Here is a 24,162-nt window from a genome sequence, read left to right as displayed (position 1 = left end):
ATTGCTCGATGTTATTCACGAAGCATTGCGCTTTCTCATAGACACGTGCGGCGTACCAAAAATATCCACAATCCTAACATCCTCGAATCCAGCAGCTCGATAAAGAGGAAGCCCGGCAGGAGTAGCAACCAAATAACAGTCTCTCCCCTGTTTTGCTGCTTCCTTCATTCCCCAGTCCAGCAGCATTTTGCCGATACCTTTCTTCTGGTGTTGGGGGTGAACACCGAGGGAGTCGAGAGCTGGAGCATTCATCTGAATTACTACTAATGTATTCGGTTAAGGTAAACAGTGATATAGGTAGGTAAACTCACTCCACACATCGCTAGTCCCCCTTTCACCAAAGCTCTTGCTCACATCTTCACCGAGCATGCGACGCAGTTCCGCGAAGGCAGCTAGATCCATCCCTTCCTGCGCCATTGGCGGTGGTTTAGGTCTTTCGTCGTCTTCATCATCATCATCATCATCATCATCATCATCATGTTTTCCTTTCGGATTCTCAACAGGCTCTTCTTCTGGGACAGGAATTTCCCAGATCGAATAGCCTACCACTGTCTTCTGGCCGTTGTTGTCATCGACAGCAAGCATCATAACAGTCGATTTGAGTTGAAACGTGGCCGATTTGCGCGCCAATCTCACTTTCCTGACACCCTCAGAATGGTGCAGGTCGCCTGGGAAGAGACGGCGGACAATGGCGTCTACGCTTGGCGGAAATGCGGCTGTTGAGACATCGACGATGTCGGCCAGATCAGCTTCGGTGGCTGGACGGAGGTGAACGGTCATTGTTTACGACTGGGAGGTGGTTGTGGAATTGGAGAAATCAGTACCTAGGTAGACACGAGAAATGATGAGGGCTGCTCTGCGATTAGAAGCTGAGAACACGCTAAGCATGCCCCACGACACCATTTACAATTGGTTTGCTCTGAATGCGAATGCAACTCTAATATACTAATTTTGTGTATAGTATTAGTTGAAGTCATATTGATCTAGAGATTGTATTCCTAGCCCGAGTAGCCTGGCATTTATGCTACTTGACGGCAGTAAGAAAGCATGTATAGGAACGACGAGTTAGAGACAGACAGCCTAAACGGTACTCTCAGACTCATCATGCTTTGTAGTATAGATATGCTGCTCCTGCTCATACTCATTTTCAGAAGATGACGCCGATTCGCTTTCAAATCCTGTCGTCGTGGCTCGGCGAATCTCACTATCGTCCACAATCCCGAACCAGCCGATGTAAAGCAGCCCCGGAAGACTGGCCAGAAAAGTGATTACGTTGGCCCAGAGTTGCCAGTTCAAAGAGACGTTGACTGCGCCCAAGACGAAGGCGAGTGTTGATCCTAACCCGCCCACTCCGTTCCTATATATGACAAACCAAAGGGATTAGTTTTGAGAACTGTGGTCATGATAGAAAGAAACTTACGCCAATCCGACAAATGATGAGACTTGTCCTGGCTCGAGACCTAGAGAGCCTATGATCCAGTATACTACAACCGAGCCCGAGTTTTCAATGAGTCCATATAAGATGAACAAAAGGCATGATTTGACGAAGACGGGATCAGTGATGTCAATAACGGTTTGTTCTTTGTCGTATTGGTATTGCACGATGATACCATATATCCCTAGCTATCGTCAGTACAATACTTATTGGAGGGGGTGAGTGTGTTCCAAACTCACAAGTGAGCAGAGCAACTATGCTGAACAACGTCACACCCCAGCGCGCACGCTTTGGCCGGCTCCATTCTTTCTTGTCCAGGAGCCATCCTTGAACTTGGCCGATAATGGAAGGCCCGACTGAATGAATGTCAGCAGGGATCTTGCTATTCTAGAATGATTCTCTCTTACTCAAGTAGAACAAGGTACTAAGAAGAGCGCGGGCTCGAACAGTGTGATAGGTGGCATTCCAAGTCCACATGTAGGAGAGATCCCATTGCTAATGATATTAGACATTAACCAACGCCCTATTCCACGGCAACGGGGCATATCTCACAAAGTATAAGAGGAATGGAGCCAACAAGAAGAAAGCCTTCAGGGACAACACCTTCTTCAAGTTGATAAGTTCGTCCTTGTATGAATTGAATTTGTGTTCGAACACTTTCGATCCGTCACTGCGTCTGACCTGTGATGGCAGAGGAATAGTAGCTGCCAGGGGTAGTGCCAAACACATGACCGAGGTGAACGTGAAATAGGTTGCTGTATACATTTTAGATTCTTGCTTCCTTCAGGCTATTCTTCTCCAGTAGGTACGGCACGTACCATTAGAGACTCTGCCACGGTGATCCTGATGCACATTCAACCCCAGAGAGATCATGCCTCCAATCGAGGATCCGAAGTTCTGCATGGTGAATTTCGTGGCTACGGCGCGTCCGCGATGATGAACTTCTGGAACCACTAGATTTATCGCACCAGATGCTGTCCACAGGAGAACAGCACTCAGACCGCACGTCACAGCGCCTAACACAGGAAACCAACTGTCATGTCATATTATCGGCTTGGTCAGTTTTGTCGGTCCCAGCAGGGCTCAGGTTTTAGGGCTAATGGCCATGTGACTCACGTGTTCCCAAACGCGGCGTTCGTGTACAGAGATGCTGTTGTGGCGAGCAAAGCTGTGAGTCATTGATCTTGCGACACGCACAGAGAGACGAGGTATATACCTGCATACGGTGCATATCCAAGAGTACCAAGGAGCAGAGTCCAGCGAACGCCAATTCGATTACAAATGATGCCCGAGACGAAGCCTCCGACAGTCATTACGCCAAAGACCACGGCATTGGCAACATTGGACAAGGTCGCACTTTCTTCGCCGGCAGCCTGAATCGCACATCTCAATCAGTATCTGCTGGACAGCTTGGGGGTAGAATGACCGACTCCGAGTCCCTAAAACATGTGAGTTACGATCTTCTTTCTTCCAAAGTTGGCTGCTACTACGGTACGTACATTCAAGGCACCAAACATGCCTGGAAGACAAAACGCTGTCCATGCGACCACACTGACGGTGTACCTGTGGTCCTCGCAGTTAGAGCACGGTTCCAAAGTGGTCAAGGATACATTGCACAGCATACCATGGGTGCAGCCGGATTCTCTGCGGCGAGGATGACATGATGAAGCAACTAACACTGGCATTCATGTATGCAGACAGAGGATCAAGGCATTTCGGGGGACATGGGCGGTGCTTTAAGTATGTATCTTGATAAGTATTTCCATAGCCATAGAAGCTTTGGCCTCTCGGATGCGTGCCGGACAGCAGTGGTTGGCTGGCCGGTTAGGGCTTCTGACGCCATTCGCAGCGGAGAGTACGTATGGCCTTTGGAAGCCTAGCAACGCGCTATTTGTTGTGAGTGGATACTGTATCAAGGAAGCTTATCAGCTACATATATAGCTCTCGGCTACTTCTGTCTGCTTGGATGATGGATGATTGCTCCCAGTCAACCGAAGTGGCTTTATGTGTACACGCTTTTGCTACGGAATCAGGTTACGATGCAAACTTGACTGTAATGCTTTCACGATCTATATATCTAGTATGCTTATAAATGAGACACACGGCTCGTATCCAACGCCACGCGACGGCCATCCTCTGCCTCAGCAGCCTTCTTCCACACGTCTTGAATCTGCTCCAAAGTCAGGAACCAAGAAAAATAACTAGAAGACTGGCAGCTCACATCATACTCGTAGAGCCAAAAGTGCTCCGCGCCCCATTTACCGCGAATGGTATGTGCGACGGCTTCGTCAAACGAAAAGTCCTTTTCATTCAGGATGGCGTCCGATGCCGCGAACGCGTCCAAGATTTTATACTAGATCCAATATGGAGTCCCATTAGCAAAAGGCCATTGGCCAGGACCTACTTGTTGGGAAAGAAACAAACCATTTCCTCGTAATGCGGCGATCGTACGCAGTCGTACAAAGTAAGGCCGTCTTTCAAAGTATGCCCGCGTCGGTGTGCCCAGGCGACCGACTGTGCTAAAGCGTAGCTATCCTCAAGAGCGAACCCAGCACCATTTCCTAAAACGTATTGTTAGGGGGAAAGAAATGGAGTTCAACTCAAAAGCGAAGATTACTCACCGAATGCCCCGGATAATGCTATTTGGGGATAAAAGAAAGAAAGGTCAGCTATATGTGTATAAAAAGTGCAGCAAGTACACCGAGGGACGACATACGATGAGATGCATCCCCAACCAGAGCAACAGCACCGCGGGCTACGACGGAGCTAAGACGGGGACCAGCAAACAGGGCGAATTTCTGCACATCGGTAACTTTGTTGATAACCGCCTGAACAGTAGGTCCGAAGTCCTAGGCTCCTGGTTAGGCTACTCTTGCTTGGTAAACCAAAGAACACGTACTCACTTTCCACGGTCTTTGAAATTCCTCCAGGGTTGCTTTCTCGCCCCAGCTCACCCGGGCAACATCTGCAGACTCTTTGGCATTGACTGTGATTTCATAGTTGCCTCCATTCAGATTGCAGGTGTATACCCAGTCTGTGGGCCCGTGCCAGAAAGTCACCCCATCTGGGAAATTTGGGATACTGAGGATTTCCGCTGTTGGGACGATTCCCCGATACGCCGTCCTGCCTATATATGAGATCTTGTGCTCGGGAAAGGCGAAAGCCCTGACAACCTATACACATCACCTAAGTTAGTAGAATTATACATGCTTCATCTGGCTGATGTGATGCCACCGACCGATCGGACACCATCTGCACCAACTAGCAGATCTACCTCGTCAACGAAGTCGTCCTGAAAGTGCAGAGAGAGCGTATTCGATGCGGTTTCGCTGATCTTGACTAACCGAGAGGATAGCCGGAGGCGCGATTGATCTATATTTGACAAAAGTGCCTTTTGTAGAACCGAACGAAACGCGCGTGCATGTAGATGACTCGGAATACTTGCTGTAAAATGAAAGCAAGTAGTCAGCCTCGCCAGTTTTGGATGCAATCAGAGTTCGTTAATGACTGACATCGTGGGCCATGCGAGACGGCAAGTTCTCCCGTCCTTCCATTCCTTGAAAAGCAATTGACGTTAGCGTCATCAATCTCTCTTAACAATTAGAAACACTGTAAGTATCGCATTACCGGTGTTGCACAGAGTGGTGATCGGCAGGGCGAAAGATCTCGTCAGGACTGATATTGCGCGATGCGTCCATCACATCCAACATGCGCCATGTGTTTGGCTGGATGCTTATACCTGTCCCGACCTCGCGTAGAACGGTGGCCTGGTCATAAATTCTGAAATCGACAAAAGGCAGCTTCCCAAATTCAATGGCCGCCCCCAAGCCCGCTGGGCCAGCGCCAATGATGGCGACGCGCAGCTTCTGTTGGTCTGCCATTTCACTCTATTAAGAACACCGCGATGCAATGGATGCAGTCGACATTGATATCGTCGACAGCCCAGATGCGTTTAAATGGCTGGAGTTTGAAAGGTGGCATGCTTATCTCTCTCAGCTGTCGCGGGCTGTTGTTTGTTGGTGATGAAGCAATTCCTAGCCTTAGCACGCCACCGGAAGTCTTCCGTGGCCGGCCAATCAGCCTCGCCTGCATTCGAAACAGGAGAAGTAAGATTTGTTTTATGAGATTGTCCGAAGATTTTGCATCCCTCTATTTTAGTGCTTATGGGCATCCCCGTTACCAGTCGGCATGATGCCTTCTTGTCTGCGTTTGGCGTGACCATGCACTAGCCGACTGGCTAGATCTTGCTCATTGCAGATTGCACCTCTCTTCCAGCTGGACTTGGTTTGACCAGAAGCAATGCCAGATCTAGAGTCGAGAAAATCAAGCATGCGTCTGCAGCCGCAACACGCGTATAGCAACAGCACTGTGCAGAGTACAGATCTTCCGGCCTATCCACGCCGCCCACCCGTGCGGGCGTCTACAGTGAGTCTGGAAAACGGGGCCATGACATTGCGGATATCCTCACTGATATGACTTGTCCAGGCATGCCAGACATGTCGTCGAAAGAAAGTGCGCTGTGACGAGGGCCGGCCTGAATGTAGCTTCTGTACGAAGCATGGCTTCCGGTGCCATTATCGCGCATCACAAGAACTCCTGTATGGATAAACATATGCATAGAGGATCGGATAGTGTACTAATGCATAAAAAGAAACGAATCTCATCTGGCATCGTTAAGTGAACAGTTGGAGACCCTGCAAACAGCCGTACATCGCCTTTCCTCCATAGTAGAGCGTCGCGAACATACTCCGTCAGCTGGTAATGATGAGTCAATTGTCCAACAAGCTGCTACTCCGAACCAGCTGCGAGAATCCATGCTGTATCCAAGTAGGAAGCCTCCTAAGCGCGACAATATCGACAGAGAACAAGGCTTGTCCCCATCAATCACTCAGCCGAGTACTGGAAACAGACTTGTGCCGGATGTTCCCACATTGCCAGAGATATCAGAACTGATGACGCTAGTGCAAAAGTTTTTCGATGAAATGTGTCCCCTATATCCGGTTATATGTGACGTCGTGGCAATGGAAAGTGCATCCGCAATCGCTTCAAAAGGCTACTACGAGGACAGCATCGATGTGTGTCTCACTCTTCTCCTAGTTGCTATAGGAAAAGAATCCCATGAGTGCAATGGGAACCACGGGCTGGCGGCGTTCCACGCTGCGATTGCCACACTCTATCGACTGCAGTTTGATTTCACTCTGGAGTTTGCCCAGGCGGAGATCTTGGCTGGCATTTATCTCTACCGGAAATCAAAGGTTCTAGAGGCGTGGAGGCACATACATGCAGGCTGTACAAATCTCTATGTCATGACAAAGAGGTAAGTCAGAGTGGGCAGTTAGGGATGCTATTCATATCGTTGATGTCGTCACAGAGACCTCCGCGGTCAGAGTCGGCGAGATAGAACAGAGTGGAATACGATACTCAGGTTATTTTGGGTCTCAGTAAATCTGGAACAGTAGTCCTCCTCCTGATTGCCTTGCATTTGAATACAGGTCAACTAATATGGAATCAGCGACTTCCTTGTCCACCATCCCGAGCTTCCAAGATCACCATTGTCCACATTGGAAGATTCGCTGGCACTTCCGCTGGGCTGTGAAGAGTTTGCGACGACTCATATGCCAGTGTCGACACGAACGATTTACACATTTTTCCTTGCAGAAACCGGTCTGAAGGCGATCCTGAAGAGAATGCCAAGTTCTGAGAAGGAGAGCCTCGCAGAATTTCTTCCCAGCCACAGCCAGAGCATTGTAAATATGAACACGTGTATCCCGTCTCCAGTAAACGAGGAGCTAGACAGCCAACTGTCAACCTGGCTGGCTGGTGTTCCCTCCTTTCTCGGCTGGTCGCCAAACCCCGGTCTGGGGGAACAGGCAAAAATCGGCACTCGCCTGAAACTCTTGTATTGGTTTGCGAGATTCTCCTTGTATGGCGAATTTGCCGGACGCGCTCTGCATAGCCATGGTGGCGTCTGCATTACGATGCAAGCCTGGAACGCCGTGCAGGACACCGTGTTTGCAGCCCAAAATATGGTGCAGGCCTTTGTTTCAGAGAAGTCTGATCCGGATCCTATCCTCCAACGTCGGTGGGTAGCCAAGCCTGAACATATTTGTTTACAGTTAGTAGACTGACAGCGTGTTCACTCTCCAGTATGCAATTAGTTGTCGACACTCTTGAATCGGCAATGACGAAGGGCCTTGTGCAGAGGAGATATACCCAGGAAGTCCAGCAGCTACTTCAAACAGTAAAGGATAGAATAGTATGATCAAGAAGTAAAACTATAGAGTGTATGATTTGGAAGCACAGTTGGGAGAAGTAAGCAAGCAAGTGCAGAGTAGTTCCCAGAGGGAAGGAAGTGGTCCGTGCAGCATCACCAGCGCCGCAGCCAAACCAACCCAAAACACCACGACATCTCGACGTCTCGACAACAACAAGAGCGCCATGGTGTCTGCAAGAGAATGGACTCCACCAACGAGACTGGTTTGAGCAAGGTTACTGGTACATACCTATCCACGCTGGTCGTTGTGACTGCCGAATTAACAGTTGGTTGTCTGCTACAGTGGCATGCACAGATCCCTCGGGACTCTTTCCAGACGTCCAAGCCATCCTCTCGCAGCGATTGCCATTGAGAAACCTGCACTGGAAATCCCCCACTCGTCCGGCTCGCTCTATTGATTCGCTGAATATCGACCTCGTCGCTTCCCCACCCGCAGATGAAAACAGATCATCCAATGATTCCTCCGGTACAGCTGCAACGGCAGCGCCTCTTCGGCGACACCAAATTCCGGGCTTGCGGCAAACCCCCTATCTGAAAATATACCTTTTGAAATGTGATGACAATGAGGTCTACAAGGCGTCGTCACGGAAACTATTGAGGGACTGGATCAAGGCACACTCGGCATCGCAACTGACAAGTGGTGGTGGCCAGGATAATCACGATGCCTGCGAATGGTTGATACTGCATGTCTTGCAGGATGGGGGCGTCGCAGAAAAGACAGCATCGAAATGGCCTGGCCGAGGATCTACTTCGGTGCTGGAGAAGGTCAAGGCGGATTTCAACGGATCGTCCAAGACTGCCGTCGACCGGGTAGCGCAGATACGCCTTCCGAAACATGGCGGCAAGCCACAGAACCATGAAGAATTGGTGGATCAGCTCAATGACCTAGTGGATAAGATTAAGCAGGCAATTTTGACGTCCTTTGATTTGCGAGTTGCGCAGTATGAAGAAGATATTCGGGAGAAGGATTCCCAACGAAGCTTACCTGGGTGGAATTTCTGCACGTTTTTCATACTCAAGGAAGGTTTAGCGAGGGGCTTTGAGAATGTTGGCTTGTTAGAGGATGCTCTCATTGGATACGATGAGCTTGCAGCCGGCTTAGAAAGCGCCGTGACTGACTATCTATCTGGGACCGGGGACCAGTATGGAGACAGCTTTCTCGATTACAGTTCTGACAACAAAGAGAAAGTATCAGCTGCAATTAAAGCCTCTAGAGAGAGGCAAAATGATGAGAATGAAGACATCAGTAGGGATGACACGGAAATCTCGCTCGACCTTGATGAAGAGTATTTCCCTCTCGACGCTACCAAGAAGCCATACAGAGATATGATCTTGGCAAATAATATCTCTGTCTTTGATTTTCGCGCCTACGTCTTTTCACGGCAGGTGAACCTACTACTTAAAGCCGCCAAAGCACCGTTCCTACTGCAACAAGGCAAACAGGATCCAGGTCTGAGTGCCAAATCAGAGGATCTTACACTACTGGCTGAAGTCTGCGATAGAGCAATGGAATTCATCAGCATGGCTGCTAGAACTCTTCGGTATGATATCGAACGCGCGTTTTCGGAAGTCACAGAGGAAATCAGCAGCGCAAAAAAGACGGCTATTCAAAATGACTTGGTTTCTTCATGGACATATGCAGCAGCCTGTCAAATACTATCTCAAACAGTTACACCTTCCCTCGCTCTACCGGAGTCACCATTGCGAACAACTGGAGGCTCGACAGCGGCAGCTGACGCCAGATCTAATGTCCCAAAACGATCCAGCTCGTTAATGACAAGTTCTTTTGCTGCTGCTAGCACCAAGCAGCCGTTGCCAAACATAACGGGCATCGAAGATCTCGCTTCTGGCCGAGGCGAGCTATATCAGTTAGGCCGAGGAGTCCTCGAAGAGATGGGCAGGCGTCGAGGTTGGGCCCATAAATGGAGCGATCTCGAGCTACTCTTTGGCGATTCCAGTTCCGCCGGAGAAGATATGGACGAAGTTTCACTTGATGACGATCAACCAAGCGAAGAAGAAGAAATTAGTCGAGACTCGACTCCAGTCTTCTATGACACTGATCTCTACTTGCCCGGATTGCGAAATGCATTCTCGTCAAGAAACAAATTCCACCTTCATTTTGAGGTATTCACAGATCAAATGTTCCGTCATTACCTTGCAGCCAACCAAGTCAGGTTCGCCAAGGCCGCAATGACAGATATCGCTGTACTCAGATTTCGGCAGAAGGACTTTAAAAGCGCGTCTTTTTTCTTCCGGCAGATAGCTCCGTTTTACGAAAGTAGTCATTGGACACCGCTTGAAGGCGCGATTCTGGAGCTGTATGCTCGGTGTCTGAAGGAGCTCGACAGGAAGGATGAATATGTGCGCACTTTGCTAAGATTGTTGTCACAGTATGCGTCATATACTCAATCCTATCTTTCTCCTAGCCAGAAAGCATCTGTTGCTGCATCTGATACAAGCGTTGAAAGCAACGTGAGCCCTTACATTGAAGAATTGTTACAAGCTTCAAAGGATCTAGCAAAGGAAATTAATGTCCCTCTGTCCAGCTTCTTCGGGGGCATTGTAATTGAGCCTGAGATCAAGCATTACGAGGATAAAGATGGATTCCAGATGCACATTAAATTACGATTCTTATTGGGTAAGGACCTTATAGCAGAGTCCATCAAAGTCAGATTAGTCGGCGCGACGGGGACTCTTTCAAACGATATTTGGCTAGAGAACACCGGGGAAACTGTCATCAAATCAAGGACTTCGAGGTTGTCGATTGATTCCGCGGTAAGCAGAGTGCATATTTCAACATCTGAATTCACAGGGCACATTGAACACTGACATGTTATAATGGCAGACAACTCTACAAGGGAAGTTTTTCGTTGATCGAATAGAGATCCGTTTTCAGAACTTGGTCTTCACACATGCTAGTGGAAATGGTGGTAACAGTAGTGGCTCTTTGAGTCTTCCCAGTCTCAAAGAACTAGAATCCGCGGAGGAAGAAGAAACCAGACCATGCATATGGTGCTATCCATCAGCACATGGTCTTGATGCGAGACTTGCAGCTCCGCATCGAATCAACTTGGAGGAATTGCGAACACTCGAGATTGAGCTAGACAGCGGACGAAACAATGTTTCAAAAGGTCTGCTCCGGATCCGGCCAGCAACCGCCGGGCTTCGACTACGCACTTCAGAGATTACTGTAATTGCTGGAGATATTGAAATGACACCGAATCCGGAATCCGGATGTATCGAGTTTGTCGACCTTGCGCGAGACACGTCAATACGATTCCGTGTTCCTTACACTGTCGATGAAAATCATACCACGCTGTCTGCGAGGCTAGAAGTCGCGTATGAGACGGGTGCTGGTCGGTTTACATATATTTCTACCAGTTCGTTCATATCGACATTACCCATTAGTGTCAACGTGCAGGATATTTTCAGAGATGATGTCCTGCTCTCACGGTTTACCGTGAGCCCGGCAACGCTAGTTCCGCTTCGAATTCTCGGCTGTGATATCCCTGAATCAGAGACATACAAGGTTGAAAGTGGCGTGAAGGGGCCTCTAGCTTTCGACGTGTTTCCGAAACAGCCAGCTTCGATAATGTACAAAATCAGACAGAAAGTAAACCAATCAGCAGCAGCCACTTCATCGGCAAACTCGACGGCAAAGCAACATTCTCTACGACTGACCGTGTGGTATACATGCATCGATGATGAGTGTCTGTTCCTGGTCAAGCAGAAATTCAGCGAAGCTCTCGCACAAAGCAAATACAAGTCTTTGACAAGACTATTAACGCCCCATATTGTAGAGGCCTTTCGAGGACAATTGTCAGCGTCAGTTATGGAAAGTATAAGTCTAATACGAGAAGTGGAAATGCTACCATATGATGATGTACATTGGGACACAGTACTGAAGGGTTTACAAGAGCCACTCGGCCAGGAGGTCCAAACCTGGCTCAGAGGGTGGCATCAGGTAGGTCGCTTTCAAGGCAGATAGAGAAGGGAAATCAGAACTAACCGTCAATATAGGAAAACCCCATACTACCTTTGGTAGAGGATAATGAATCCCTGCTTGCTCGCCACATCGTCATCTCAGTTGAAGTTCCTGAAATCCAGGTAGTCCACACCGCGGAGCTGCGCCTCTTTACTGATTCCGAAGCTACGACGACAATAACACCCCACGCAGCCGTAGGACACATGGTACCGGCAGAACTCACACTGCGACATACACGTAGATGGTGTTCTCAGCAGAGCGAAAAACAAGATTCTTTTGAGCACCTCGAATTCTCGTACGAAATGCACGTCAATCAAGACCTCTGGCTTCTCGGAGGACGGCGAAGAGGCCATTTTACAGCGCAAGAAGGCGAAGTCAAGAAATTCGCTGTTATGCTTTTGCCGCAGAAATCGGGACATTTGCTACTACCAACTATTGAAATCAAGACCTTTGTCGTGGGTGGGACTACCCCAGCTACAGCTTCCGCTACGAATACCCCTACCCCAACTCCGACTACGAACAATATGCCATCCATCATCGCTGTTAGCCCGGCTGCGACGACGGCGCCGTGGACACAGCAGCGACGTCAAATACCCAATGAGGTGGATTATAAGAATCATGGCGAGACGTTGCTAGTGCTGCCGGACCTGCGAAAGACGACTGTGAGCTTGGAGTCGGGGAATCCGGGGCTGATTGAGTCGGAGGCTCGAATTGCGGCGTAGTTTCGTTTCTTGGAGAGCGTCTGTATATATAGATAGAATAGAACTCATGAGAATTGGCTGTTAACAGTGAATACCCAGAGACAATACAGTTGCACCCTTTCTTAAGCATCTACTGACATGTGACTTACCTAGGCAACGTCACGATGAGTCCGCGGAGAGCGAGCCTGAAAGCTGAGGCATTTATCAGATAAGCCGCCTTCCCATGTGATTGAGCGATAACGGAGGGGCAAAAAAAGCCAATTAAGTTTGCGGCAGAGTGTAATGGCAATACCGTCATCGTATTACCGTTATTGCCACGGGTACACAAAGAATCCTCAACAAAAACGGGTCTTTGGCTTCCCCAACGAAACTCGTCCTCCCACATTTGCCCCCGTATGGTATGAAAATTACAAGGTTATTATTTCTCTCGCGCCCCCCTTTGAGATCTGCGAGCTTTAAGAACATCGAGAAATGCGGTCAAACTGCAAACCAGCCACCAAATCTCGCTTGGTTTGGTGGAGTTCGCTGGCATGTGAAGAGGTCGTTCACACGGCCCGCAATCATAGCTCGTATGAATCGATTGGTTGATATGTGGAACAGTGACTTGTCAGTTCGGCTTCCCCTTAGTACTTGCTAAGGTAGGTATGGCAGTACGGAGTAGAAACTGAAGATATATATGTAGCCAATTGTAAGATCCTGTCGCAGTACGGAGTACATAAGTTTGATCGCGCTGCACTTTGCAGTATCACCATCAGCCAGCCACCATCTAACTAGACAGTACTCTTTTAGATCGACGTCGTACAGTTCGCTTGCATGGCTACATAGCTGGTTGCTCATGAACGAATTAATGAGAGCAAAATCTAGACTTTGGCTTGTGTTTAGAAAACCTCTCAGTGCAAGGAGCGGCCTGTACGGCACATCGCATGAGAACATGTATGTTCATCATGCCTTTAATCTAGGATAGTTTGGTTGAGGCGGATGAACCACAGCGTGTCCGACAGTGGACAGGCACTTGGATCTTGTTCATGTGAATCTGTCATAAGTCGAGATGCCCCGTTCAGCGTTGCACAGAACTCCTCCTTGCGCGGTCGGGCAGATCACATCTATCAAGAGGCCAAGATTACCGAACCAGTTAACTAGTCAGTAGTCACTGACCATCGGCCAAAAGAAGGTTATGAGCCAGCTTCCCGAAAAAGACTCTTGGCGTAGACCAGCCAACCACAGGCGCGCATTCGGCCTCGCGCCTTTCTTGTTCGGCAGGCCCGCACGGGCAAGCCGGCCACTCAGTGCCAATAACGGCTGCCATTGGTCAGCTAGCACCACCGCAGCACATGGCGCGCTGCTCAAAAAGGGCAAACTCCACGCACTCGGCCTCAGGCAGGCGTATCTCCCTTGTAATCGCGGTAATCTTAAGAAATTTTTGGTAATTTTGCTCGCGCTCCCCGCCGAGACTAACACAGCTACCCCTGTCTGGGCTCCCGATATTTTACCAAATTTGTCGCCGCATTTTGTTGAGAGCGTCCCTCTTTGGATGTATAGGTATTTTTCACGCCATGGTAGGCCAATGAGAGCAGAGTCGAAAGAGAAATTCTAAGTGCAATTCTGGGCTAAACTCTAAAAAGAATAAAAAAATTGTTTGTTACCAAAGTGTATGTCTCCGTAATTAATCGTGGTTTCCTTCCGGGGGCAGACCACCCTCTTCCTTCCCTTTGGCATATGATTTTATTTTTTAGGAGCGTTTCCGCTCGCTCTCACTCTTTCTTCTTCTTTCACTCACTCCTCTCCCTATCTCTCTAGACCCCCAGACCACCACCACTTGCACCGCCGGCGTCAAGTGAGTTGCAATCCGCGGTCTGTCATTTGGTCTGTCGTTCTTTCTATCACTTGCCAATTCAACTCGTCAAGTCAAAAATGTCCTCCACCGCGGTCCCAAAGCGCGTTGCGCTTCACAGGAACATCACCACCGACTCGTCCGCCGCCAGCTCCAACTCCGTTTCTCCCATGGACAGCCCTCGCCAGTCGCCCTCGACCACGTCCCTGTCGTCGCTGGCCTCGGAACAGCAGGAGGTGAAGAGCACAAAGATGGTGGATACCCTTGGCAATGAGTTCCAGATCCCCGATTACACCATCAAGCAGATTCGCGATGCCATTCCTGCGCATTGCTATGAGCGGTCTGCGGTCACCGGTCTGTATTATGTCTTGAGGGACTTTGCCTGTCTCGCTACCACTTTCTACCTCTTTCACAACTATGTGACCCCGGAAGCCGTGCCCGATGTCTACCTTCGCTCTGGTCTGTGGGCTCTGTACACCTTCATTCAGGGTCTGTTTGGTACTGGGGTGTGGGTTTTGGCTCACGAATGCGGCCACCAGGCTTTCTCGACTTCCAAGGTTCTCAATGATACCGTTGGCTGGATCTGCCACTCTCTTCTCTTGGTGCCCTACTTTTCCTGGAAGATCTCCCACGGCAAGCATCACAAAGCTACCGGTAACCTGAGCAGGGACATGGTCTTTGTGCCCAAAACTCGCGAGCAATTTGCCTCTAACGTGGGCAAGGCTATTCACGAAGTTTCAGAACTCATGGAGGAAACCCCTATTCTCACTGCCATTAACTTGGTTCTGCAACAGCTTTTCGGCTGGCCCATGTACCTTTTCATTAACGTGACTGGTCATAACAACCACGAGCGCCAGGTCGAGGGCCGTGGCAAGGGCAAGAGAAACGGATACTTCGGTGGTGTCAACCATTTCGACCCTCGTAGCCCTCTGTACGAGGCCAAGGATGCCAAGCTCATCCTCCTCAGTGACTTGGGATTGGGCCTCGTTGGTGCTGGTCTGTATTATCTTGGATCCACTTTCGGCTGGCTCAATCTGCTTGTGTGGTACGGTGTGCCTTATCTCTGGGTTAACCACTGGCTGGGTAAGTAGAAGAATCTTTGTCAGATTAGTTTGTTGCATGTTTACTTACGGTTATAACAGTGGCCATCACGTACTTGCAACACACCGATCCCACCCTGCCTCACTACGACAACGAGACCTGGAACTTCACACGTGGTGCAGCAGCGACAATTGACCGCGAATTCGGGTTCATTGGTCGTCAATTGCTCCATGGAATTATTGAGACTCACGTATGCCATCACTATGTCAGCACCATTCCGTTCTACCACGCGGACGAAGCAACCGAGGCTATCAAGAAGGTGATGGGCAAGCACTACCGCACCGAAGCACACACAGGTCCTCTTGGCTTCATCAAGGCTATGTGGACTAGCGCGCGTACCTGCCAGTGGGTTGAGCCTAATGAAGGAGCCCAGGGCGAGAGCAAGGGCGTAATGTTCTTCCGCAACATCAACGGCGTGGGCCTGCCACCTGCGAAGCTGCCCAAGCCAGCATCATAGACAATACTGGCTCTTTGCTGTTTTCTTTGTGCCATATTTGCGTTGTGGCTTTTCAAGAGATAAAATTCGTCTAAGAACTGGCGTGCATTACTCGAATCTGTAGATATGATTGCTGTTATTGTTATGGCTTTTTTGGGAGTAAGCTGATCCGCCGCTTGATTTCCAGGGCGTTCTGGGGATGTAATGCGATATTTTGCCTTTTCTTTTCTCTTCTCTTCTTTTTAATATGATTAATGGTCCCATCAAGTCCGGTTCCGTTTTTTTTTAGAGAAAGTGGTTTGGCATTGATTCCCTCATCTAGAACATGAATGGGCCTAATAAAATGCGGGGGGCTTGATGTGGATGAAACTCTAAATACATATTCATTATCCACAAATACTTAAAACTTGGTTTCGTTCTATTTACATCCGAGGTTTATCTATGCATAGTTACTAGTACTGCATCTTCCAAGGTTAATTCTGAAGATCCTAGGTAGTCATGTCTGTATGTTTGTGTATACATATGTACTGAGCACCTACTATATATACATCTCATGTTTATATAAACACTAAACATCTCACCGCTATCCTGTCTTTATTTCTGATTTTTCTTTCCTTATCATGATTATTGATTAATTGATTAGGGTTTATTTGCAAGACTGCGTATCCCGCCCTTCCATATCTCAAATTCTATTTCGTTGCTACCAGTGTCACGCTGATCATTGTGCACAATGCCTGATGTCCACGGCGCAAAGACGAGTTTGATCCGGCGTTTGGTTCGTCGTTCTGCTACTTTTGTTGGTGTTTTGCTTGGGGCCTTGGTTAGAGGAAGAGAAGGGTCTTTCTCTTCATGATGCGTTGGGGTATTGCTTCCCTTGTTTTGGGAGGGAGATGACTGAAGCGAAACTTCTCCTGCAGATTTTATCTCGGTCGAATGATTATTTTCCTTGTCAACTGCATTTCCTTCTCCTTGTGGGTGCGAAACTTGAAATGATGGCTGCGTGGATAACGCTGATATACGGAAAGGATTATCAGCACTCTCGTCGTCCTTTTTCAATGCAATGCGACACGCGATTTGCGTAGACCACACAAACCCCAATGCAGGGGTTTTCTGTTGCGATTCAAAAAAACCACCATCCTCGTCGCCCCAGCCAGTGAAAAACTTCTGCTGGTGCGCGAGACTCAGGGTTTCGTTCCGCACGGGATGGTGGCCGACAATATATGCGCCATCGAACACGAATGCGTCATCATCAGCGGGCAGTTGTGAGGAAGGCGTGGACGATAGGGCTGGGGATGAGGATGGGAAGTCATTCCCTTCCCCGATTGTTTTGTTGTTGCTGTTATGTGTTGCGCGATTTAAGAGTGATGTTTGACTGCTCCGTGAGAAGCGTGTATCCACTGCCAGCATACTATTATCGAATCTGTCCGAGACCTGATTCGCAACAACTATCGCCACATCCTCCCTGACAGCCAGATTGCGCAGCATATGTCCCAGCCTGGCCAATTCGCCAGAGCGCGCTGACAGACCCTGCATACTGTTCGAGGCATGTTCGGCACGGTAGTTGGCAGCAATCGAGTCTATCGCTACCAAACCAACATTGAACCGCGATATTGCAACTGGAAGCTGATAGTTGAGTATATGGTCTTGTGTTTCCAGATCTACGGCTGTGATGGAGAGAACGTTGTCCAAAGAGGGGGTCTCGTTTGCGGGCAGTTGGGATAGAAAAGGGTGGGTTTGTAGGATCTGGGACAGTCGTGGTGTTGATAGTGGTGCCTCGGTCGATATGTAGATGGCTCTTTTACCGAGTCCTTTTGGGGCAGGGAGTTGCGCGGCGAGGAGGAGGTTGAGAAGGAATTGCGTTTTTCCACTTCCGCTGATAACAGATCAGTTATTTGATTCTTTCCCCCTCCTTTCTTCTCCTCCAGTAGACTAGAACACACCTCTCGCCAGTGACTTCGGTCAGATAACCTGTCGGTATACCGCCGCCCAGAAGCTTGTCTAGCGCGGGGTCCAGGGTGGTGACAGTATTCCACCGCGCAAGATCCAGCCCTCTTTCTGCTCGGGCATCTTTCTTGCTATCTGCCTCTTGTCCTTCGTCCTTGTTTTTTCTATCGCTATCACTCGTCACCTGCAAGTCCAAATCGCCATGTAGCGCGGCAACGACATCAGCACACAAACGGCGAACGTCGGCGGGGGGGACGTGTGCTCGTTTCGCGATTTCGAGATAGTCGAGGGTTATCAGGTCGACGGTCGAGATGTTTCTTCTTTCTAGCGAGGGGAGAATATGCGTGTATGGTTTTATGACGAAGGTGGGCAGGATGGTTAGGAGATCCATAGATTTATTCTCGAGAATTCATGGATTGGGTTTTTCATTTTTATGTTACAACTCTCTTTTTGGCTGATGTCGTTGCGTATCGCGACGCGCCGCGCGCCGCCAATCAGCGTCAAGTATTACTAATTAGTTATCAGTCAACTAACTATACACCCACTATACGCCGTGTATAATTAGTGATTGATCGTGATTCTGATTCTTTGCCAGCACAGCTGAGGATATTGGTCATATAGGCTTCACCCTATTCACTTTCACAAGTAATATTGAAGGCCTGTGGTATACTCTTTTCCACTCTCCCACGACATCGCAATGCATGGTACTTGCTAATTTGGAGCAGTATCATTCCAAATATGTCAACTCAAACAAGAATATGCACAAGCATTGCGTCTTAGGTACTACGGATGGATTGATCTTGTGCATATTGTGATTGATCTATAGCCATCTCATCAGCACCATGGACTTGGAACAGCCATAGCCCCCTTGCTGATTGACATGTACGTCCTCGGCATTTCCAATGTTCTTATCTGATGCACTTTCTCAAGCAAGGAAACCCCATACAAATGGACCATGGTATCCAGGCATGCGCGCGGGAGCGGTGCCCGGCAGCACGAGGGCAGAAGATATATCCAAGCATCGACCAGTTTCTGATACATCACCTGTCAAGGGAAATGCCCTACCTTGAGACACATACTCAATACATATTTACCACATACTAAATATTGATATACGCACGCCAGTAACTGGCTGGTCTGTTTCATAACACAAGATCATTCCAATCAAACATGCACATCCGACTTCGCCATTTGCCATGGCACCGAAATCGTCTTTCAATGTATGCATGCACTCCGTACAGTATACGTACCGATACATTCAATCCTGCAAGGGGGTTGATAAAGAAAGATGATAGCATTCTTGAATTTTATACTCCGTATACGTAGTACGTATATACGCCCCTCTCTCTGTTGTCACCCTTGTATGTTTCTACTTGACAGTATGTTAGAAATGAACTCCTTGGTAATCTCGGTTAAAAAAAAAACACAAGACAGAACTCGGAAGTCATTCCGTCGATTTACCTATAGTTACGTTATGTACTACGTACTTGCAGAAGATATATAACTCACTGAAGCCACTGGTTTATTAAGTTAATACCTTGCCTCTTCCGGCGCCTGATGCGGCAAACTGCCTATATCTAGTTATCCTTGGATTGAAACTAAACTCATGAACACCTATCAAAGAGTCCAAAACTATGCACCGTGGTCTATGGGCTATGCATGAATCCAAAAAAGGTAGACACCTAGCTGGCTAGTAAGCTAGTAGATGCTTCAGTCTTCCAGTGGCATGGGCACGAGTTCGGCCACATAGTTAGTGACTAGTATAGTATCGGGACACTTTACGGATGGTTGGTATTAAACTGTCAAAGACGTTGGGCGCAAGGGTCTAACATTGCTCGTATGTAGGTAAATTGTTTGGGTATCAAGATAGACCATAAACTAGTTGTTAGTTCACTACCTAGCTAGGGTGTAATGTAACTAAGTGTAGACGTTGTTTATTTTCAATTACAAGTCTATAACTACGACCCTGGATAACCGACTAACTAGATCAACAGTCGCAAGGGTAAGGAGATTACCTAGAATGCCATGGGTATAATTCTAGGATCGAAGAAAGCCGTTGAAAATCTACATCGAACAGGTATCGACTACGACTGCATTCTAATCAACGTATCTTCCAATGTGCAAGACCCTGGCATGGTACTGGAGCAGAGCCAACTGGCTATTATAACCTAACATTAACAAGGATAAAACTCCGTGTTTACTAGGGAAACGTCGTATTCAACCGTCCGCGGATCCGGGAAGAGGGATCCGGGAGGATTTCTAACCTAGTAATAACACGTAGCATTAATATAATACTAGTAAAAGGGTGCCAGAACTGGATGTTTACCTTTCACAAAAGACCAAAACCCAGACTATAATGATTTATCACAGGCGCTGACAGCTGTCAAGATACATATGCGCAGGGATGGATGTATCGAGCCGTTCTAGTTGCAAGGTTAAAGGTTATTTACTATCCAAGGGAAAATGTAATTAATATTAAGTCTTAGTGTCTACGGAATTAATAACTAGAAGGACCATTGCATATAACTAAGAGTTTTATCCCCTGCTAAGTAATGAGCTACATAACACTACGCGGTCGATAATAATTGATCTACAACATGTTTCCGACCAAGTTACATATATATAGGGTACAATAGACTGTTCGAGGCCAATATATTTTTGGAATTTATTAATTTGCCGAGAGCATCAGAGGAGGACAGTGCCATCGTATTTCGTATATTTGATTTGATTCGGAAGCAGAGTCCAGATTAGGGTTATCCCAGATCAAGAAAGCAATCAACCAACCAACGAAACCATAAACAAAGGTGCATCGATAATAAGCATTGCCCAATTTTGAATCATGTCTGTCAACGTCTGCCATATGGCGAAAATTGATCAGTCATATACCTAGCACCTACTAACCGAGACATCGATCTGGTATCTTTACCTATTTAGGCACTCCGTAGGACGTCGCAAAACAAATCTGCTCACATTGCCTAGCCTAACTGCATAAAGAAAGGAGCTCTGGAAGTGATCAGCTACGTACTTGACGGATAGCGCGTATACAGCTCATGATCATCGATCGCTGCATCATGCGTATCAAACATCTACCTATCAATCATACAGACGGCTATGCGCGGTATCTGGTCTCCTCTCGACGCAATGCAATGCAGCTGCATATGTAATATGGAAACGGGAGAACTTATGATGGAATTGCATGAACTGAGATTTTTTACAGGTATGTTACCTCGATACCGTTTTGCGCAATGATTTGTCATTCGCAGGATGCATGGATGCATTGAATACGAACATCGGAGAATATATTTATTCGCTCGTCACATTGTGCACATGTATTACCAGCCTCCAGGATCTGACCGTGTAGGACTAAATCGAGATTCCAGCGGCTGGGCACAGCCTTGCAGCTGAACGATGCAACTGAGTCATGTACCTAGTTGGCCCGGTGTATATGATATAGTTCTACTCCGTGCATGAATGTAGATATATCCGTGGATCAAGTTACCTAGGTATGCATTCTATGCGAGCTCAGGGTCTGGTACAAAGCCCAGATAGTGCTCGTGCTCCAGGCTGCCATGCTAGTGTCAGCTGAAGCTACCGACTTAATTGAAGTAACTAGGCGACTGCCCTGTAAACTTTAAAAGGCTTTCCAAGGCTAAAGCTCTTGATATGTGATCAGTCTAGTTACTCGGGGGTTATAACTTACAACTTGTTTGTGTCAATCGCTATTTAACACCGGGACGAGGACACTCTCCGACTCCGTAGTCAGACTTGACTAGAATTTCCTTTTACCTACCTAAGTATATAAATGAAATCAAATGCACGGACAATTATAAACGGTTCCCGGCGTGGAGTTTATAGTTGCGATTACGTAGCACTATCAGCTTGGGCAAAGAGCACCCTGTGATAGATCATCTTTTCATGTCACTGCAGGGTAGGGGGCCAATTCGCAATATTTATCATAAGGTTTACTTTATGCTTTTGCCACTGCATCAACTATAGCTTGGTTTGCTATGGTGCAAACGTTGTGCGAGGCTTAATAAATGGATTATGGAGTAATATGAGTCCCTAGATATAGAGGTCTGTGTGAGACCGCTGTTAGTCGGAGCAGTTACTTATCCACTTCATAAGGTGAGTGGATCTAGAAATAAGCCTCAAGTTTTTAAACGGCAGCGGGTCAGTCGGGCTTTGGACAAGAAAACCGTTTAGGCATGTGCTTGCGTCAGATATAAAGCACGTACGTAACGTAACCCACTTCCACCCATAATTATACAAAAGCTACGGAGTAATTGAGGTCGTCGTACTGGGCCATGGACAACGTCAACGTTGGGCCCATCAACCGATGTGCCGGAATAACGGTCTGCAAGGACAAGGACAGGCCTTCTAAGTGCGTAGTCACATATTATACTCCATACTCCGTCCATAGGTAGTAAACCACACATACCCCTCAGCCTCGAGCCTAAGCCAGAGTCATGGGTCCCTAGAAAACGACAGGGCTGACCTGATGTCTTGCATAAGGTATTTATTTACTAACAAGATTTCTTTATTCTATCCGAGCCAGGGCCCAGTAGGTATACGAGTGCGACCTGATGAAGAAAACGTAGCACCAAGTCTCAAGGTAGAGGTGTGGGGACAAAGTCTGGCATAGGATGTTACTGACGATATATATTAAGTAGAAACATAGACAGAACGTTTGATGCTCAGTCATGCGATGGCATCTTGTTTGACGGCATATCATTGGCCACAGGGTTAGACGTTGTACGCACCTGGCCGAAAATGGAATACACTTGAAACGGACTAGCGCGTTCGTATGTGTCAGGCCGATCATCCGGTATTTTATTCCGCGATACGGTGATACACAGATTCTATTCGTACAATCGTACGGAGTATATATCTACCTAGCGGATATATGTATTAAAACGCCACCGTTGAAATCTTTGATCATAACTGAGAGAGATGCGTAGCAAGGAAGCTATTTATCAAGTAAAATTTAGACTTCAGGGTCGCGGGGAGTTTACATTTAGCCACCGCGATAATAATTTGACAATGACAATGACAATGACAATGACAATGACAATGACAATGACAATGACAATGACAATGACAATAAATAATGTCAATGACTTTGTCCACAGATCTAGCGATCCGTCGAATTGAATATTCAGTTAATCAATCTATTTGAATATTATGCGACATAGATATAGATCCTAAAGTCATCCCCTCAAAAGTTAGGCAATGCCGAAGAATTTTGATAAACTGGCTGCAGGTAGAATGGCTATTGGATCTCCATCATAAATATAGGGCAGAGTACTCAGAAGCGATATCACTTGTAAATGTTGGAGCTAAGCACGCATTAATCCTGATTCTGGTAAAGAGTAACCGTGGAACTGTCTTCCATGCACAGCGATGCTGACTGTATGGGAAATAGTGGATCATTCCTGATTCTTTTCTGATACGTTATGTAGCCCGGACTCCGTGCATAATTTACCAAAAATAAAAATCTCATCTTTTGGTCAAGTGTGCGGTGTAGTCAACCTCAATATTGCTAATTTTCAGTTCTACAGAAATCGATGAGCAATCTGGTCTGACCGATAGCAAAGTGCAGTCGAAAAAGACATGAGAAGAAACGGATTTCCGCGTGGCCATGGCTAGTGGCCACTGCAGGGTCGCAGGCATCACAGGGACAAATAAGAAACCAGTAAAAAACAAGGTCTACTTCAGAAGCGCAGAGGAATGATGTCGAGTTCGATGATGAATGTAGACTAGCGCAGTATTAAAGTTTGGGTTATCTCGATTTAGTGGCCAATTTAATAAACTCTCGGGTGCTCCGCTCACTAGCCCACTAACGGCAAAAGGCTAGTTAGGTAGTACCAAAGTGACGCACGACGTACCCAGCTAGACCGTTTACAGTTAGTGCGTGTTGACCTCTCATTTTTGAGACTTTTCTTGGGCCTTCTTTGCTTTTTTCCTTCGGGCCCTCTGTCTCTATTGTTGATCGTACAGTGCTACGTAGCATTGAGAGAAGAAAAAGAGAGGAAAAAAGAAAGTCGAAAAATCAATCCATCACAAAATCCTGCCCTGCATCCCACAACCTAACTTTATACGTAATCGCCGCGCATTCGTCCCGCTTAAACTTTGCCTGGAAGTTTGTGCTTTAAGGTGTAACCGTATCGACTATCACAGTGCAACGCTGCTTAGACTCCACCAGCATTTCCCGCGATGCAGCAACTCGGAGAATTTCCCTCTTCTCAATTCACTGATTTGCTACCGTGCTCGCTGCTCGGGTACCGACTTAAGCCCATCCCTCCGTACATATACGGGAGCCGGATGTAGCTCTGTTGCAGGGGAAATGAGGAAAGGGAGAATAATCTCCCACCGGGTAGATGCTGCTTCTCAGTGGTTAGTTAACGATGACTATGGCCGAGACAGCGCCGAGATGGCTGGATTCTGGAATACTAATA

The 24,162-nt window shown here is 47.6% G+C and overlaps 6 protein-coding genes across 6 annotated transcripts, besides 1 other annotated feature; 2 read left to right on the top strand and 4 right to left on the bottom strand.

Moving 5' to 3' along the window:
* Positions 1 to 15: 15 nt before the first annotated feature.
* UA08_00758 (hypothetical protein) lies at positions 16 to 780 on the bottom strand (the record flags this gene model as incomplete). The annotated part of the gene is made up of 2 exons (XM_020260599.1): positions 16 to 263; positions 312 to 780. The coding sequence occupies 2 exons, from the start codon at positions 778 to 780 to the stop codon at positions 16 to 18; spliced, it is 717 nt and encodes a 238-aa protein (XP_020123910.1).
* Positions 437 to 479: a repeat region (Identified by RepeatMasker using a combination of RepBase library and repeat library created with RepeatScout).
* A 300-nt stretch (positions 781 to 1,080) lies between the features above and the next one.
* Positions 1,081 to 3,097, bottom strand: UA08_00757 (hypothetical protein; the record flags this gene model as incomplete). Its single annotated transcript, XM_020260598.1, has 10 exons — positions 1,081 to 1,357; positions 1,421 to 1,619; positions 1,675 to 1,791; positions 1,843 to 1,930; positions 1,988 to 2,190; positions 2,254 to 2,468; positions 2,552 to 2,603; positions 2,652 to 2,808; positions 2,935 to 2,998; positions 3,060 to 3,097. 10 exons carry the CDS (start codon positions 3,095 to 3,097, stop codon positions 1,081 to 1,083), a joined length of 1,410 nt encoding a protein of 469 aa, XP_020124645.1.
* A 372-nt stretch (positions 3,098 to 3,469) lies between these two features.
* UA08_00756 (hypothetical protein) lies at positions 3,470 to 5,316 on the bottom strand (the record flags this gene model as incomplete). The annotated part of the gene is made up of 9 exons (XM_020260597.1): positions 3,470 to 3,504; positions 3,539 to 3,605; positions 3,657 to 3,788; positions 3,860 to 3,996; positions 4,057 to 4,074; positions 4,152 to 4,284; positions 4,339 to 4,608; positions 4,780 to 4,879; positions 5,063 to 5,316. The coding sequence occupies 9 exons, from the start codon at positions 5,314 to 5,316 to the stop codon at positions 3,470 to 3,472; spliced, it is 1,146 nt and encodes a 381-aa protein (XP_020123916.1).
* Positions 5,317 to 5,734: 418 nt separating this feature from the next.
* Positions 5,735 to 12,416, top strand: UA08_00755 (hypothetical protein; the record flags this gene model as incomplete). The annotated part of the gene is made up of 10 exons (XM_020260596.1): positions 5,735 to 5,860; positions 5,921 to 6,033; positions 6,087 to 6,752; positions 6,948 to 7,517; positions 7,583 to 7,691; positions 7,739 to 7,747; positions 7,801 to 7,930; positions 7,993 to 10,484; positions 10,555 to 11,673; positions 11,730 to 12,416. The coding sequence occupies 10 exons, from the start codon at positions 5,735 to 5,737 to the stop codon at positions 12,414 to 12,416; spliced, it is 6,021 nt and encodes a 2,006-aa protein (XP_020123913.1).
* Positions 12,417 to 14,306: 1,890 nt separating this feature from the next.
* UA08_00754 (hypothetical protein) lies at positions 14,307 to 15,784 on the top strand (the record flags this gene model as incomplete). Its single annotated transcript, XM_020260595.1, has 2 exons — positions 14,307 to 15,309; positions 15,369 to 15,784. 2 exons carry the CDS (start codon positions 14,307 to 14,309, stop codon positions 15,782 to 15,784), a joined length of 1,419 nt encoding a protein of 472 aa, XP_020123914.1.
* A 618-nt stretch (positions 15,785 to 16,402) lies between these two features.
* Positions 16,403 to 18,098, bottom strand: UA08_00753 (hypothetical protein; the record flags this gene model as incomplete). The annotated part of the gene is made up of 2 exons (XM_020260594.1): positions 16,403 to 17,636; positions 17,704 to 18,098. The coding sequence occupies 2 exons, from the start codon at positions 18,096 to 18,098 to the stop codon at positions 16,403 to 16,405; spliced, it is 1,629 nt and encodes a 542-aa protein (XP_020123919.1).
* Positions 18,099 to 24,162: the final 6,064 nt, after the last annotated feature.

Source organism: Talaromyces atroroseus (genome assembly GCF_001907595.1).
Source record: "Talaromyces atroroseus strain IBT 11181 chromosome Unknown scaffold_0, whole genome shotgun sequence".
In the NCBI taxonomy this organism is placed as follows: domain Eukaryota; kingdom Fungi; phylum Ascomycota; class Eurotiomycetes; order Eurotiales; family Trichocomaceae; genus Talaromyces; species Talaromyces atroroseus.
The sequence above is the reverse complement of the archived record's forward strand: the minus strand, read 5'-3'. Positions and strand labels throughout refer to the sequence as shown.